Source organism: Aspergillus lucknowensis (assembly GCF_044049455.1).
Source record: "Aspergillus lucknowensis strain CBS 449.75 chromosome Unknown BJX67scaffold_48, whole genome shotgun sequence".
NCBI classification, from domain to species: domain Eukaryota; kingdom Fungi; phylum Ascomycota; class Eurotiomycetes; order Eurotiales; family Aspergillaceae; genus Aspergillus; species Aspergillus lucknowensis.
The window spans coordinates 61,324-75,747 of record NW_027263592.1 but is presented as its reverse complement, the minus strand read 5'-3'; the positions used below and the strand labels follow the sequence as shown (position 1 = coordinate 75,747).

Genomic DNA, 14,424 nt, shown 5'->3' with positions numbered 1-14,424 from the left:
ATCTCCAACACCATATGGCGAAAAAGGTCATGAATAGCCACACCAAGAGAAAGCAGAACAACCAAAACCCGCGAAGCTAAGTTTGCCAGAAGCCGGTCTGATAATATGTGTCTAGAGACAGAATTCGACATGCGCCAGAGTGCCACCATTCCTCCCCGACGTTTTGATTCCCTCCATGGTGGTTTCTTTTCCCTCGTCGGCAAGTCACGGGAATGCAGAAAGAAACACCAAGCGATATGATTGACCCAATTCAACCCAGCCCAAACTGGTTTCGTGGAAACTTGCTCCGCTGTTTCATGCGGCAGCCTTGTCCTCCAATTGGGTCACGGATTTCGGAGAGGCAAGAGTAACGAGGATGCGTATGAGTATTAAAAAGAGCTGCAAGAGAATCGGGGAAAGAATAAGACTGTCTCGTGTCGTCGAGACCAGTCAAGACCTAACCAGGGGGAAAGGGACAAGACGGGAGAAAAAGAAAATGGAGAAGCAAAAAATCGTACGATAGTTCCGAAACGTAGTTTCCCAGGCACCAAACCAACCGACAAATGCCAGATCCAAGGAGCCAGCCAATGTTAGAGACGATCTCCATCAGAGACAACCAGACAAAAATTAACTCCAAGCCACCAAACCGGTCATTAAATCGTATGTCGCGCGTGGCCGTAAAAAAATCGTAGTATCGACATCAGGTCGGGATGAGCGAAGAAAGAAAGAATTATGTTGCTTCCGATATCGCACTCTATAGAAGGCCTTCTTCACCAATGCCAGGTAAGCCCGCTCCCGCAACGTTGATGTTCTGGCCTTGCATGACCCCCCCGCCGTAATTTAGACTGCGAGCGGCAGCGAGCTGGAAATCGGGGTTGCATGGAGGCGAGTGCGACTTGTGGTACTTGAGGCCGTTCAAATTCTTGTACCGCTTACCGCAAACGTCACACCGATACGGTTTCTCTTTCTCCATGCCAAGGGTACCAGGGTAAGGAGCAGATGTCTCCGGGTTGACGATCGAAAACGTGCCATCTGCATTATCGTGCAACTGTTGGTTGTTGTGGCCATGCTAAAATAAAATGTCAGTCGAGAGAGTTGCCGGTTTAATATAGTGCGACTTACAGCTTTGTGGTACTTCAATCCATTTTGGTTTTTGTATGCCTTCTCACATCCAATGACTGGACACCGATAAGGCTTAGGCTCTTCATTAGGAAGCAGAGAAGTGGTGTCAGGAACACCTGCCAACATCTGTTGCTCGCGTATCCGTCTGGCAATGTCGCTGTTGGGGCCGTACTGCGCTCCGCTTAGTTTGAAATGAGCATTTGACGGGTTAATGCCGCCAGTGGGGCTGAAAAGTCGTTTGGCGGGTTCGTCAATACACAGGTCCACCATGTCATTATTCCCGACGAATCTTGAGAATTGCTGGCCCTGGAGCATTGCTGTTTGCACGGAAAGTTCTCCGAATGAATTCATCATGCTATCGTCGAACTCAGCTGGTGTTCCTGGCGTTGACGAGTCGGGGGTACCGCGGAACTGTGAATTTTGAAGGGCATTTGGCATCAGAGTAGGGGTGTTAACGGAAGAAACAGTGGGGTTATTCTGCAGCGAGAGTGGCCGTGCTGACGCGACCGGGGTCCCAGGTTGCGATCCGTTGAAGCCCTGATGGCTTGGGAGCATCGACAAGTTCAGATTGGGGACTCCACGGTTCGGGGTGCCGTATCCTCCTTGACTCGGATCCCGCGACTGGTTTGTGAACAACTGGGAAGATGCTTCACCATCGTCCATAGCGTCATCCAACTCCATGTCATCAATAGCGTCCATATCAGAATGCTGCTGAGGGGTATGAGGTTGGTTCATTTTGCGCTGCATGTCCAAAGGTCTATCTGGTTGGAGGCCTCGGTTTTGGTTGTTGTTCTGCTGGCTCTGTTGTTGCGATATTGCTGCGGCAGCAAGAGCGGCTCGGCTGTCAACCTGGCTTGGGCGATGCCCCGATTTCGTAGCGTGAGCTTCTTCATAATGTTGTAACAGATCGTGGAGGGTAGGTAGGGTCACGCCGCAGCAAGAAAAGTCGCGCATGAAATTCGCTTCGAGCTTTGGCAGATAAGAGGATGAGTGAAAGGAAGGTGACTGAAATGTCGTAAAGGGGGAGGTGCCGGTCATGATGATACTATGACAGGTCCAGTCAGCCTCTGACAAGGAGGTAAGAGGGGAAGGGAGAAAAGAACTTACTCATCGCGAATCCAGCTACCAACAGAAACGCCTCCCCAGCTCATGCCACCGACTAAGCTTCCGGCTAACGACTCCCGGCGCTGTTTGTCCCGATTGGAGCTGGTCATCGAAATTGGCTTGGTACCGTTTCCCCATTGTGCGGTAGCTGCACCGATAGAGTCTTTGCGAGGTGCTGGAGTTTTGAACATGCTAATCGGAATACCGTTGGCATGGGAGACACTACTCGTCCGCTCTGCATTACCAGCCCCCCGTAGAGCCGACGTCAAGTTGGATGCCTGCTGCCCCGGAGGGGAGACAGAGGTCTGTCGGGTGGCGATGTCGATGGGAGATGTGGTATTCGTTGTCATTGTGTCTTGTGTGAGAGGGGTAAGAGGTCGAGGGAAGGAAAGGGACGATAAAACCTGTGGTGTTCCAAGTGTAGGTGTTATGAACGGGTGAATGTCGAGGTGTCCAAGGCCCTTTTTACCTTTGCGGTTCCGCGCAACGGTAAGTCAAATCGGGAGGGGGAGCGCGACAAGCGATCGGGAACCAGACAGAGGGACAGGATTGAGGGTATCCAGAGTGAATCGAGAAGCAAAAAGGGAGAGGCGAAGAGGATGAGATAAGGGTCTACCTCTCTTCCAACGAGCTCAGCATAAACTTAGCGAAGTATTCGATCAGTAGGCGCTGAGAGTTCACCTTCCACCCTCGGATAACGTCCCGCTTGCACTGCGGAACTCTTGACGGATCCGGGAGGTGGCGGACTGTACCTAGGTACCCAGTAACAGAACACAGCGGAGTGGAGAGTCCGGCTCGGGCGGATGAAGAAGACGAGCACCGCTGGCGAAGGGGAATAGGGCCGGATCACGCAGGGCGCTTCCGCGATGGGCAGTGAAGGGAAGAAGTACAAGAAAGGGAAATTATTCTGATGATGAGCGCTGGTCCAAGGTTGACTCGAAACACGAGCACTGGGACGGGGTTGGAGCGGTAAGTTTCATTCAGTTGGGTACGAGCGTAATACGCAGAACAGACTAAGTTGGAACATCTGATCCTCAGTGAAGAAAGTTGAAGTTGACTCTCGTCCCTCACGACATAGTCGAGCACCCCCAGGCATACAGAGGACATTTTAACTTATTTTCGAGTCGCCATAGAGGAGGACTGCGATGGCCGTGGAGAACAACGAAGATAATTACGTCGAACAGACGTGAGGCCGCCGGGCACGAGGAATGATGATGCATGCTCTGACAATCTCCAATCATGGGTGGACCCAAACTCACTGGCGATGGGCCGCTTGGCTGGCTCTTCGCGTGCTTCCACCTGCAGAACTCTCACGCTCCAAGTCCTTCTAGCCAAAGGAGGAATCCCGTCGACCTTATTACGGTAAGGCCAACGTCCCGGGCGTATTATTAGGTAACAAATACTCGTCGTTTCATCCAGCGACAGCTGCCATCTGCCTCACCAAACCCCGACTTCCGACGAATTTTTGGGTCGCAGTCGTGATGAAGGTCTGAACCTTGAACCCAAGCCGATTCTATGACTGCCTAAGTAACTTCGACACTCCACCTGGAAACTCTAGGCGAAAGAGTCACGCCAATATTGGACTTTGAGATCTCCCACGCCTCATCAACCTTCAAAGCGGACAAGTGACAATCCTGGGAGGGGCAATTGACTTCCCCGACCTCGATTCTTGGCGAGGATGCAACTCCAAGACTCTGCTTCCTCCTCTGCATTACACAGCGCAACTTACTCCTCCAAAATCACAGGAGGACAACTCATCGTGGCTGGTTCTAAAGTCCCTGGAGGCACCCATACCAACTGACTGATCCAGACGGCCGTCTTTTGCGTTTTCAGTGAGACTTGGGTTTAGGAGAGGGCGCACGCGACATCCTTTCCCGTTCAGGAGCTGATGAGCAGGCGTTTGATGGTTGTGATCAAGAAGATGCTCCATTGATTGCATGGTCCGTCGTCAGTTTGCAAAGAGCCGTCTATTGCATTTTCGGGCTCGAAAAAAGATGATCCGTTCAAAAACGCCAGCCTCGAGCGGAGGACGGAGTACTAGCGAACTCTTCGGATTGATCTTTCCATAACACCGTCCTCGGGGAAGGAGCAGCCTTCGAAGCCAACAGGTCTCAGCACCATGTTTGAGGAATACTGTTGAGCCTGAATCCTGTGTCGAATGAGCCAACACTGGTTGTAAGCAGAGGGTTTGACGAGCCTCTCTTTGCTCGATGTTAGAATCTAACCAGAATCATCCCAGCCCGCGTGGCACTCTCGCCTTTCCCAAAGTATAACACTGCAAGTTGATTCCGAGCCAAGAAAGCTTGGGAATACAATTTCTCAGAAGAGTCATAATACATCCACGCCCTCGACGTGATACCGCGGACTAAGTTTCAATTTCTGCCCTGGTGGTAGAGGCTCTAAAACTGTCACACAGAGACACCAATCCGCCATGAATGATATTGAATCGACAAGGCTCCACAATCGAATGCAAACAATGCAAACTTAGTCAAAGTGGGGCGGAGTATCAAAAAATCACAAGCCGGCACCTTTGCTGCAAAGGAGAATTGCTCTGGTCTGCAGAAAGGCTGGTTCCAATCTGCCGCCATTCACTCTCCTGTCCTCAAGGAGTGCAGAACGAGCCAGCTGTGATTCACTCACTATGGACCCTGCGGCGGCCCCGAGAACAGAGGCCGAATCACCGGCGCAAAACGGCTTGAACGGGACCGACCACGCCGAAGAGCCGCCCACGAAGAAGGCCAGGTTGGACGAATCAGCCACACCAGATCAGCAGAATGGACAGGTTCCTCAAAGGCAAAAGGGCGTGGCGCCTATCAAAGCAGAGTACGCGGCCGTAGCAGCGTGATCGAATCGTGCGGTTCGCACTAACTGAGTTAATTACAGGTACCTTATTCCGAAGCCCGGACAGACCCAACGCGCCGAATTGAATGCTGACGATGCCGCCGAAGAATCTGCCTACAAAGACCGTGACGATCAGAATAGAGGAAAGAAGAAGAAGAATACTGGCCAGAACACAAACCGAACCTTCGGGAAATCGCAAGATGCAAAGGGGCTGTGTACCAGCAGAATTTTCAGCCCCGAATTCTCCCCCGGTGAATGCAAGTTTGGTGAAAAATGTCGCTTCGAGCATGATCTGCGGGTTTATTTAAAAGAGCATAAGCGGGAGGATCTTACGACACTTAACGGCGTATGCCCGGTATGGGATGCTCGGGGGAAGTGCTCCTCAGGGTGGAAGTGTCGGTTTGTTGGCTCTCATATGGCCGAGCGGGAAACAGCAGATGGGAGAAGGGAGCTGGTTTTGGTTGAGGATGAAGAGCGCAAGAACAAGGTCCGGCCTCTTGTTCCGGCTGCTGGAGAGGATGGAATTGTGAATGCGACATCGATAGAGGAAAAGACGGCGCTTTCAAGGAGGAGAACCCAGACACCGCGAGCTGATGCTTTTAGCGATTGGCTAGACAAGACGTCTAAAGAGCTCGAGAAAAGCATCCAAGGACGAAAGCAGAAGGGAGACGAGAAGACCAGCGATACCGAGGGCAAGGACGAAGAAGCGAAAGAAGACAACCGGGTGACCTATTCAGAGCCACCGTTTCTACCATCCGAAAAGCGCCGACTATACTTTGGACCGGAGACACCGGCTCTAGCGCCGTTGACGACGCAAGGAAACCTCCCCTTCCGGAGACTGTGTGTGGAGCTTGGTGCACAACTCACCTACTCAGAGATGGCGGTCAGCATGCCGCTGATCCAGGGCCACAAGCCAGAATGGGCTTTGATGCGCGCACATGAGTCGGAGGCACTACCGCCAACCGTCTCTCCACGAGATGGGATAGTAGAAGGCTATGACAACTCTAAAGACTTCAAGTTTGGCGCTCAGATAGCGGCAAGCAGGTACAGATACGCCTTGAAAGCCACGGAGGTTCTATCGACCCTCACTCCGAATCTACGTGTGATCGATTTGAATTGTGGGTGTCCCATCGACCTTCTTTATCGCGAGGGCTCTGGGTCTGCGCTCCTTGATAGTCCCTCAAAGCTAGAGAAGATCCTCCGTGGGATGAATGCAGTCTCCCAGCATATTCCCATCACAGTCAAGATCCGCACGGGAACAAGAGACAATAGCCCAACCGCTCTAAAACTTGTAGAGCGCCTCGTTCTTGGAGGTCACGAGTCCAGCAAGCTTGGCTGTGGCCCTTGTGGTGTAGCAGCTATCACGCTCCATGGACGAAGCCGACAGCAGCGGTACACAAAGGAAGCGAACTGGGAATATATCTCCGAAACCGCCGCGCTTATCAAGCGCATGAATGAAAAAAGGGACGAGGTCATGGACACCGTTCGCGAGCCTGAAGAGCGGATGCTGCCGAACAGTGGAAAGACCTGGTTTTTGGGTAACGGGGACTGCTACTCGCACGTCGACTATGACGACCATATTAACCATGCTGGCGTAGACACGGTTATGGTCGGCCGTGGCGCTCTGGTGAAACCCTGGCTTTTCGAAGAGATTCAGGCAGGGCAGTATCTCGATAAGTCCGCTTCCGAGAGATTGACCTACATTGAGAAATTCGCAAAGTACGGCATGGAAACATGGGGTACGGACGAGTACGGCTTAGGGTTAACCCGACGCTTCATGCTTGAGTGGCTGAGCTTCGCGTCTCGCTATGTGCCAGTCGGGCTGCTTGAATATCTGCCTCCAAAGCTCAACGACCGACCCCCGTATTGGAGGGGAAGGAACGACTTGGAGACTCTTATGGGTAGTTCCAACTACAAAGACTGGATCAAAATAAGGTAAGTCCGTTGACTCAAGTTAACGCACCTCGCCTCTAACTGTCCTACAGCGAGATGTTCCTTGGCCCAGCCCATAAGGATTTCAAGTTCGAACCGAAGCACAAATCCAAGTCATATGAAACCGAGGGTTAAAAGAGTCAGATAGACCTTGGCATCTCTGTATATAGCGAGAAATATAGCAAAGAATCTAAAAAATGCGCTCATCTTCATACACGTTGGTTTTCATTTTCAATGACCATCACGTGTGGCACGGCCGTGTATGTCACGTGAATGGCTGCCAGCTTCAACCGAGTTTATGACGTCTTCTCGAGCTGGAGCCTGCTGAAAGACCACCTCATCTTTTTTCATCAGGCCGAGTAGTTTTCTTCTCAGATACTGTTGATATTCAAATCCGTCGTCGAATAGATCACTTTACAAAGTGCTTACCACGCCTCCATAATTCCCTCTAGCTCCTGCAACCCACAATCACTTGCAGCTGAGCTTTTATTTACATTCTTCAACCTCACCTCCCTGTCATACCGAAGCTCTTGAATCGACGAACAAAGCTCCTTGAGCGAGCTGGATTAGACGACCAAGCAATATGACGCTTTACTACAGCCTCGTAAGTATTGTTGACTGACTCTTGCTCCCGAACCGTGCGGGTTTGGTTTGGCAGCAGAGAAATTCCACCAAATTAGCTCGAGTCCGGCGAATATTGATGTCGTTCAATTACAGGTCTTTTGCCTACTCGTCTTCGAAATGGCTGTGTTTATGGGTTTGATTGTGCCTCTCCCTTTCACAGTCCGGCGGAAGCTCTTCACCTTCATCTCCGAGAGTCCGATCATCGCCAAACTACAGTACGGGTTGAGGGTAGGTAACTGACAGTCTTCCTCAAATTTCCCACTTCTCACTGTCTATCAGATTACATTCATTTTTATCCTCATTCTGTTCATCGACAGCGTAAACCGGGTGTATCGTGTGCAGCTGGAGGTTGCTGCCTTCGGCAAAGAAGGTGGGAATGTGGGGTACGTACTTCTCGCCTGAGACGCCTACCTCAAGTGACTGATGCGCTAATCAACATGTTAGCAGAGCGGCCGCTCTCGGTACCGACCGCATGGAGGTACAGGCCCGAAAGTTCTACTCGCAGCGCAACATGTACCTGTGTGGATTCACCCTCTTCTTGTCCCTGATCCTCAACCGTACCTACATCATGATCCTTGAAACCCTGCGCCTCGAAGACCGCATCAAGGTGCTCGAGGGCGACAAGCAGGCCGGTGGCAAGGACTCTGCGCGTCTTGCACAGGCTGGAGATGTCGGCGAGATCGGAAGGTTGAAGAAGGAGCTTGAGGCCAAGGAGCGCGATATTGAGATTCTGAAGAAGCAGTGTGAAGGCTTGACTCAGGAGTATCACAAGTTGGGTGACCAGGTCGCGGGTAGCAAAAGCGAGGAAGGCGCAAAGAAGGATCTATAAAGTTTCTCAATGCAACAAGGGAGGTCAGGGATGTTTCTCACGGTACATCCCAGCAATATTGGTTGCCGGAGCATGCAGACACACCTGACCCCGCTAACTTACCTGAAGGAACGATACTCCACTCTTATCTGACGAAGAAGCTTAGGTTGCTTCTGTAGTCGTTCCGGGTGTTTGATTCGGCGACAATGGCCGTTCAAGCTGCAGTATCTTAGGAAAACTGTTTCTTTTCGCCTATTTCCGAGATGTTAGGGTGCGTACATACGGTGAGAAATGTATCAATGCTTAGGTTGGATGCGTTCAGTTCAAGAATCCGAAGTCCTTTCCTCAGCGTATTCGAACCAAAATCAACAGGCCAGAGATAGTACACAGAGGCCTGGATTGTTTTAACTACCAAGGATATCTAAAAGCCAGTAACTGGCTAACACGCATAAGGCTGCTCCTACTTTACCTACTCCAAGAGTAGCATTCGTAGCATCCCAGCCTGTGTATCTCCCCGTCATGGCCTAGTGGCTGATTCATGCCTAGCGCCGCTGTACTTATCAAGCCATATCAAATGGAAGTGGCCTCTGAACGAGGCGGAATCTAACGTCTCCTCAGTCACTGTCCAGCTCACGCACTTTCAGCAGAGCCGAACTCGATCTGGTGGCTATTAGCTCCTATAGCTATGAGTAGTCTCAAGTATATCTCTCGTCCGAAAAGAGTACCTAGCTTCGTACTCCAGCTATCCGATTTGCAACTAGAATGTGAGGACCCGTGAAATGAACGCTGAAATTGACTGCTACTAAGATCATAAACGGCGACATTTCCTCCTGTAACACCGAACCGGCCCCAAGGTTTGAGTCGGGTGCAAAGCTAGCCATCCCGATATCGACCGCAGAAAATCAGGAACATCCGCCGTTCGCATAAACAATGAAGAAAGCGTCGTCTCATCTGTGGAGCCCTCCAGGGCGCGGAGAAAGTACTCAAACATTAGCAACGAGAATAATCACTAAATCAATCCTCCATTCTCATTTTTACTCTTCATCTGTCTCCAACTCTTTCAGTCTGTCACCATAGAGACCCCTTTCAACAACCCTGTAATGCCGTGGCTCCCCATCTTCATCTACACTATCAACCACGTCTCCAACCTGATAATCTTGATTGTCCTGGCTCCAGTGCATTTTAATGGCCGTGTGTGCTGTGTCTTCGCTGCTGTCGTGTGCGGATATGCCTCGATTGAAACTCGAAGAATTCTATCAATCCAATGAATAATTTTAGTCTTCTCCCCCACCCATGAATAACCTTGCCACACTAAAAGTTTGCGATTCTTGTATTATCACCAGAGTCGCTTATAACCCCAAACACTTGTTCGACTCTTTTCGAGCATCCTGGACGGCAGTAAGGTATATGATGAGTTGAGGAAGCGCCCATATGCAAGGTACCAATCTGCTCCCCCTGAATTGACGAGTCATGCATCTTGCTGTTCACCGACAGCGTCACCTCCGGATACCAATTCAAATGTTTCGTAATATCACTGTCGTCAATACACTTGAGTGGTTATAGAAGAGCACATTAAGAATTGGCTAGGCTCCAGCATAGTCCTTACCCGCCCATTCTGATAGTTTGCCATCGCCCAATTGTCATTTTCTCTTAGGTCCCATAAATGTCTGTCACTGTACTTTTCATAGATGACGCTCTCGAAATCGGTGGCAGGAATCGAACTTTTCGGCAGAGGCTAGCAACATGCCCGAAGCCGATCAATTAACCGTTTCACCCTTGCGAGTGTCTTGGTACCCTTCGGAGTCTCTTCAATAAGTTTGCCGAACGCATCGACGACGGGCTTGGCAGTTACAAGATCAATGATCTCTACCCGACCCGGATAGCCAATGCCGGGAGAACGGTGAGGAGTGTGTCAAGAAGGTAAATTAGAGATTAGCGGCGATTTTCAAAAGAAGACACTATCAGCAGTGTCGTGTTGGTGGTGGGAGGGGTGTGGCCATGCGTAGCCCGTGTGCAGAAGTGAAGTCCAGCATTCTTTATGTGGCTGATGGAGACGTCTAACACGACATTGGAGAGATCCCAGTTCATAGATTGGGGAGGACGGGTCATGACCGGCCATCCTGATAGTGTTCCTGGTCATCCTGTCCGCAGGATGTTGCTGCTGTCGATCCGGGACTCTATAGACGACTCCCCGAGGACGAGGCGCCCACTCGACTGTTTCTGGAGCGCTGCGTGCTAGTGGTTCCGGATGGGACACTGGGGTACCCGGGATTTCCCTCCGGACCGCTCATTCTCGTGTGAAGCAATAAAGTCTTGGAGTGGAGGAAGAGGGTGAAGAGAATGAGTCCATCTATGCGGCCCAGTTAGAGATGAGACGCGAAGTAGGATAGACGACGGAAATTTGCAGAGCTGCTAGCTTCTAAGATGTGTTCGTTTCTTCTGACTCTCACTGAGAAAATCCCAATATCAAAGACCGCTCAATGCCAGACTTGTTGCCTGGCCACTCGGGCCTGTATGCGAGTAGCCACTGAGAAGTCTAGCTGATCTCAGGATTTCAATACAGCCTAGCCAGGATTTCCTGCATGAACCGCGACTCTATCTGAATTTTACTCCTTCACGAAAAAGGGTCAACCCCTTTCTTAGTAAGGGCTAATTCTGATGAATACTCTTGTTATCACAAGCCCCAGCTTGGAGAGACTGCTCCGAGTTGCTGAGTTCCGCGCGTGGATTCAAATGGATTCAGACGATTGAGGCCTTGGGTGTCAGAATGAAAGAGGATGAAGGTGTTGGTCTCCTAACTGCTGGGTATCTAAGGATATTTATACCTCTCTGACAGGGGGACCCCTTCATCTTTATTCCCAAAACGGCAAGAACTCGCGACATCCATGGATTCCCTTGAACCTTCGAGGGAGGAGTAAAAAATGGAAAGGATTCTGGCCGATATTCACCAATGAACCTGGCGACAAAATCATTCTATACAGCTATCAACCTCAGGAATACAGCTGATGTGGGGAGCAAGAGGTGAAGGGGGAGATCAAGATCAGATCCGCGACCAGGATCAGAAGGCGCGGGGCGTCGTCAGCCAATCCATCGTGCTTTCAACTTTTGTCTTCTTTCCCTTGCCAGCCATTCTTCTCCCCTTCATCCCTTTTCTCTTTCCTCTCTTCTGAACCCATCCCAACTCTTCCTTCTCCGCATTCTAAAGCATTCGAGAGAGAACCAGCTTATTGCCTATCTCGGATAGTGCGGCCCCCACTCTGCGCTCCACCGTTTCGGGTCGGGTTCCAGACAGCCACTCCGGCGTCCGATGAACCAGTTCGCGTCTCACTCCTTTCCTGTCGGGTAGCATTCTCCATCAAGCACATCTGAGACACCTCGCACGGCTTCGAGGCTCCTTGTACAACTTCCATTCGCTGAACTCTCTGCGCTGGTGAGAGACACTCACCGAGTCGGCCGCAATATCCCTCCACGATTGCGAGGGTCCAGCTTACGTACTAGTCCCGCTCGACCATCGAAGGTACGGGAGAGGACAAAAGTCGAAATCTGTAGCTGTTCTCCCGAATTTCATATTCAGAGCGTACATGCATACTTCCCAACCTCTTCGCCTTCCTTTTTCTCCTTATCAGGGACTGTGGATTGGGAAAACGACAGCCACGGAAGCTCTGGGAATTTATAGTCGACGTAAAGCGTCAGTCGCTACCGCAATTGTTTCCTGCGCGGTAGGTCCGACTGCCTATCTATATCGGCCCACACGCAGGTAAAGCAGTGTGAGGCAAATGAGCTGATAAAAACCCTCTTAGCGCTTTTCCTCGCAGCATAGCTCACGGCCAGAGATATGACTCCACGAAAAGACCGCTCGAACCCGAAAGCGTCTGCGACGAAAGGGGGTGCCAATAAGACTGTCACCAAGGTGACTAGCCAGGTGGCCACAGCGGACGACAGCATCGCAGGCGACGGCGTAGCGTACGACGATATAACTAACGATGCGATGGGTGAAGCCAGCACCATGGCAACTGGAGATGATAAGTCAGTACATGGCATCGCTCCGCCTTTACCACGACCCCTTGAGATCCCGAATTCCTATGGCATGCATATTATTGTGTTAGTAAGTATACTTTCTCTCATTGCAGGTATAATCGCGAGTTTTGTTTCTTGTCTTGAGCAGCGTCGCCTACTATTGTCTGTTCCTTTCGGTAATACCTTTGGACATGCCCAAGCACTAGTGCGGGCAAAATCATTGGCTTTCTTGTCAGCGTCATGAATATATAACGAGCTTCGGATCACGAGATCTGGACGTGAATGCTAATTGTTTGCCTCGAGGGCTCGACGGGCGGCCCTCGTGAAGATAGGGTCACCAGCATCCTTATTCGATCCCAGAGATCTGGCTGGGCACGAGATTCAATTGTCGCGGTTGACGCGGGAACCCTGCTCTCCCCAATCATCGACATCCTCGATGAGTGTGAGTATACAGGGGATTCTATCCTTTCTGGGCCTTTCATGGGTTTGCGTATTCCACACAAAACCCCCAAGGCCAATGCAGCATTCATCTTCCAGAAACTTGTCAAAAGTGTTGTAATCACACATCCCCACCTGGACCATGTGTCGGCATTGGCCATAAATTCTCCTGCCCTCGAAGCAGGATGTGGCCCAAAGACGGTTGCAGCGCTTCCCTCCGTGGTCGAAGCCATGAAAAACCACGTGTTCAACGATGTTATCTTTCCGAATCTCTCTGACGAGGACGGCGGTGCTGGGCTTATTACGTATCAACGCCTGGCGGAAGGAGGCAACCCCATGATAGGCCGTGGCGATGACAGGTGCTACGTACGGGTCTCCGACGGCTTAGTAGCCCGGTGCTTCGGTGTCAGTCACGGGAAGTGCAAGTTAAAGCGAGGCTCCGAGGGGTACATCGATTTTGACCGCCGATTGGGCAGTGTTGTACTGCCAGGGGAGAGGCAACGAGCATCCACGTCTTCAAGTGGGCTTATGGCGGAAACAACACGAGTGTGGGTGATATTTCTTGAAACGTAGCGGAAGCAGCTGATTTTGTGGCATCTAGAACCCCGTCGGAGCCATTTCCCGGTCAAGAGACAACTGTCGAGAGTTCTGCTTTTTTCATTCGCGAGCAAGATACCGGGATGGAAGTGCTTGTCTTTGGTGATGTCGAGCCCGACTCTCTTTCTCTTCATCCGCGCAACAGGAGGGTTTGGGAAGCCGCTGCGCCAAAGGTCGCATCCCAGAACCTGCGCGCAATTTTCATCGAATGTTCCTATAGCGATAACAGGGAGGATGAGTACCTCTTTGGCCATATGTGCCCACGCCATTTGATTGCAGAGTTGAGCGTGTTAGCCCAACTCGTAGCTGACGCAAAACACCCGAAACGCAAACGCGTCCGCAGTCGTGCTTCACCCAGCTCAGAGCCACAGAGTCCCAGGTCAAAACGGAGCGCGAACTCAGTTCACGGCAGAAATTCTTTGAGTCCGGCAAGAGCCCGCGAGGAGTCTCGTGAAACTTCCGAATCCATCCCAATCGTCTCTCTTATCAATCAGACTCAAGGCCGCGGTACTTCTCACGCTCAGAACCACCCCACAAATGCCCAGGGTCCATCACGGATCGAAATGCCCCTAACCGGCCTTCAAATCTACATCATCCATGTAAAAGACGATATGACTGACGGCCCATATCCGGGTGAGAAGATCCTCCAAGAGTTGGTGCATCATAACCAGGTAGCTGGACTGGGCTGCACATTCCAAATTCCAGAACGGGGCGAGAGCATATATCTCTGATAACTTTGGAACCTTCGAAAACGAAAGGTACTTTGCGGGCATACCAAGACTCGACCTTGAGAAAGTTTTGGTGCGATCTCACTGCTCGATCTTTGTCCATAATTCTCCCCGGACTCTACAACATGACAATCACCGTGTCTGGAGAAGCTAGACTGTATTATTATTGTAGTATAATAGCCACACGCAATCTCGGGATGGGTTGGTGGCATTCTCAGGAAGTGTCGGGCTCAC

The 14,424-nt window shown here is 51.1% G+C and overlaps 5 protein-coding genes across 5 annotated transcripts; 4 read left to right on the top strand and 1 right to left on the bottom strand.

Annotated features, from left to right (window-relative positions):
• Positions 1-441: 441 nt before the first annotated feature.
• Positions 442-2,803, bottom strand: BJX67DRAFT_237341 (zinc-coordinating transcription factor SFP1). The gene is made up of 3 exons (XM_071026032.1): positions 2,209-2,803; positions 1,102-2,146; positions 442-1,048 (listed from the first exon to the last, which is right to left on the bottom strand). The coding sequence occupies exons 1-3, from the start codon at positions 2,553-2,555 to the stop codon at positions 734-736; spliced, it is 1,707 nt and encodes a 568-aa protein (XP_070882693.1). The 5' UTR covers positions 2,556-2,803; the 3' UTR covers positions 442-733.
• A 1,692-nt stretch (positions 2,804-4,495) lies between these two features.
• dus3 (tRNA dihydrouridine synthase DUS3) lies at positions 4,496-7,194 on the top strand. Its single transcript, XM_071026031.1, has 3 exons — positions 4,496-5,028; positions 5,089-6,981; positions 7,032-7,194. The coding sequence occupies exons 1-3, from the start codon at positions 4,847-4,849 to the stop codon at positions 7,111-7,113; spliced, it is 2,157 nt and encodes a 718-aa protein (XP_070882692.1). The 5' UTR covers positions 4,496-4,846; the 3' UTR covers positions 7,114-7,194.
• A 114-nt stretch (positions 7,195-7,308) lies between these two features.
• On the top strand, positions 7,309-9,097 carry BJX67DRAFT_362893 (putative BAP31 domain protein). The gene is made up of 4 exons (XM_071030044.1): positions 7,309-7,582; positions 7,696-7,830; positions 7,882-7,985; positions 8,047-9,097. Exons 1-4 carry the CDS (start codon positions 7,562-7,564, stop codon positions 8,429-8,431), a joined length of 645 nt encoding a protein of 214 aa, XP_070882691.1. The 5' UTR covers positions 7,309-7,561; the 3' UTR covers positions 8,432-9,097.
• A 257-nt stretch (positions 9,098-9,354) lies between these two features.
• Positions 9,355-10,394, top strand: BJX67DRAFT_362889 (uncharacterized protein). The gene has a single exon (XM_071030043.1). The coding sequence runs from the start codon at positions 9,511-9,513 to the stop codon at positions 9,676-9,678; it is 168 nt and encodes a 55-aa protein (XP_070882690.1). The 5' UTR covers positions 9,355-9,510; the 3' UTR covers positions 9,679-10,394.
• A 2,315-nt stretch (positions 10,395-12,709) lies between these two features.
• Positions 12,710-14,193, top strand: pdeA (3',5'-cyclic-nucleotide phosphodiesterase PDE1; the record flags this gene model as incomplete). The annotated part of the gene is made up of 2 exons (XM_071031535.1): positions 12,710-13,413; positions 13,467-14,193. 2 exons carry the CDS (start codon positions 12,710-12,712, stop codon positions 14,191-14,193), a joined length of 1,431 nt encoding a protein of 476 aa, XP_070882689.1.
• Positions 14,194-14,424: the final 231 nt, after the last annotated feature.

Excerpts from the sequence above, each read along its gene's own strand:
- BJX67DRAFT_237341 (XM_071026032.1), bottom strand. The coding sequence starts at position 2,555 with ATGACAACGAATACCACATCTCCCATCGACATCGCCACCCGACAGACC. Across the intron at positions 2,147-2,208 it reads GGTAGCTGGATTCGCGATGA|TATCATCATGACCGGCACCT; the intron begins GTAAGTTCTTTT and ends GACCTGTCATAG. Across the intron at positions 1,049-1,101 it reads GATTGAAGTACCACAAAGCT|CATGGCCACAACAACCAACA; the intron begins GTAAGTCGCACT and ends ATTTTATTTTAG.
- dus3 (XM_071026031.1), top strand. The coding sequence starts at position 4,847 with ATGGACCCTGCGGCGGCCCCGAGAACAGAGGCCGAATCACCGGCGCAA. Across the intron at positions 5,029-5,088 it reads GTGGCGCCTATCAAAGCAGA|GTACCTTATTCCGAAGCCCG; the intron begins GTACGCGGCCGT and ends AGTTAATTACAG. Across the intron at positions 6,982-7,031 it reads AAAGACTGGATCAAAATAAG|CGAGATGTTCCTTGGCCCAG; the intron begins GTAAGTCCGTTG and ends ACTGTCCTACAG.
- BJX67DRAFT_362893 (XM_071030044.1), top strand. The coding sequence starts at position 7,562 with ATGACGCTTTACTACAGCCTC. Across the intron at positions 7,831-7,881 it reads AACTACAGTACGGGTTGAGG|ATTACATTCATTTTTATCCT; the intron begins GTAGGTAACTGA and ends ACTGTCTATCAG. Across the intron at positions 7,986-8,046 it reads AAAGAAGGTGGGAATGTGGG|CAGAGCGGCCGCTCTCGGTA; the intron begins GTACGTACTTCT and ends TCAACATGTTAG.
- BJX67DRAFT_362889 (XM_071030043.1), top strand. The coding sequence starts at position 9,511 with ATGCCGTGGCTCCCCATCTTCATCTACACTATCAACCACGTCTCCAAC.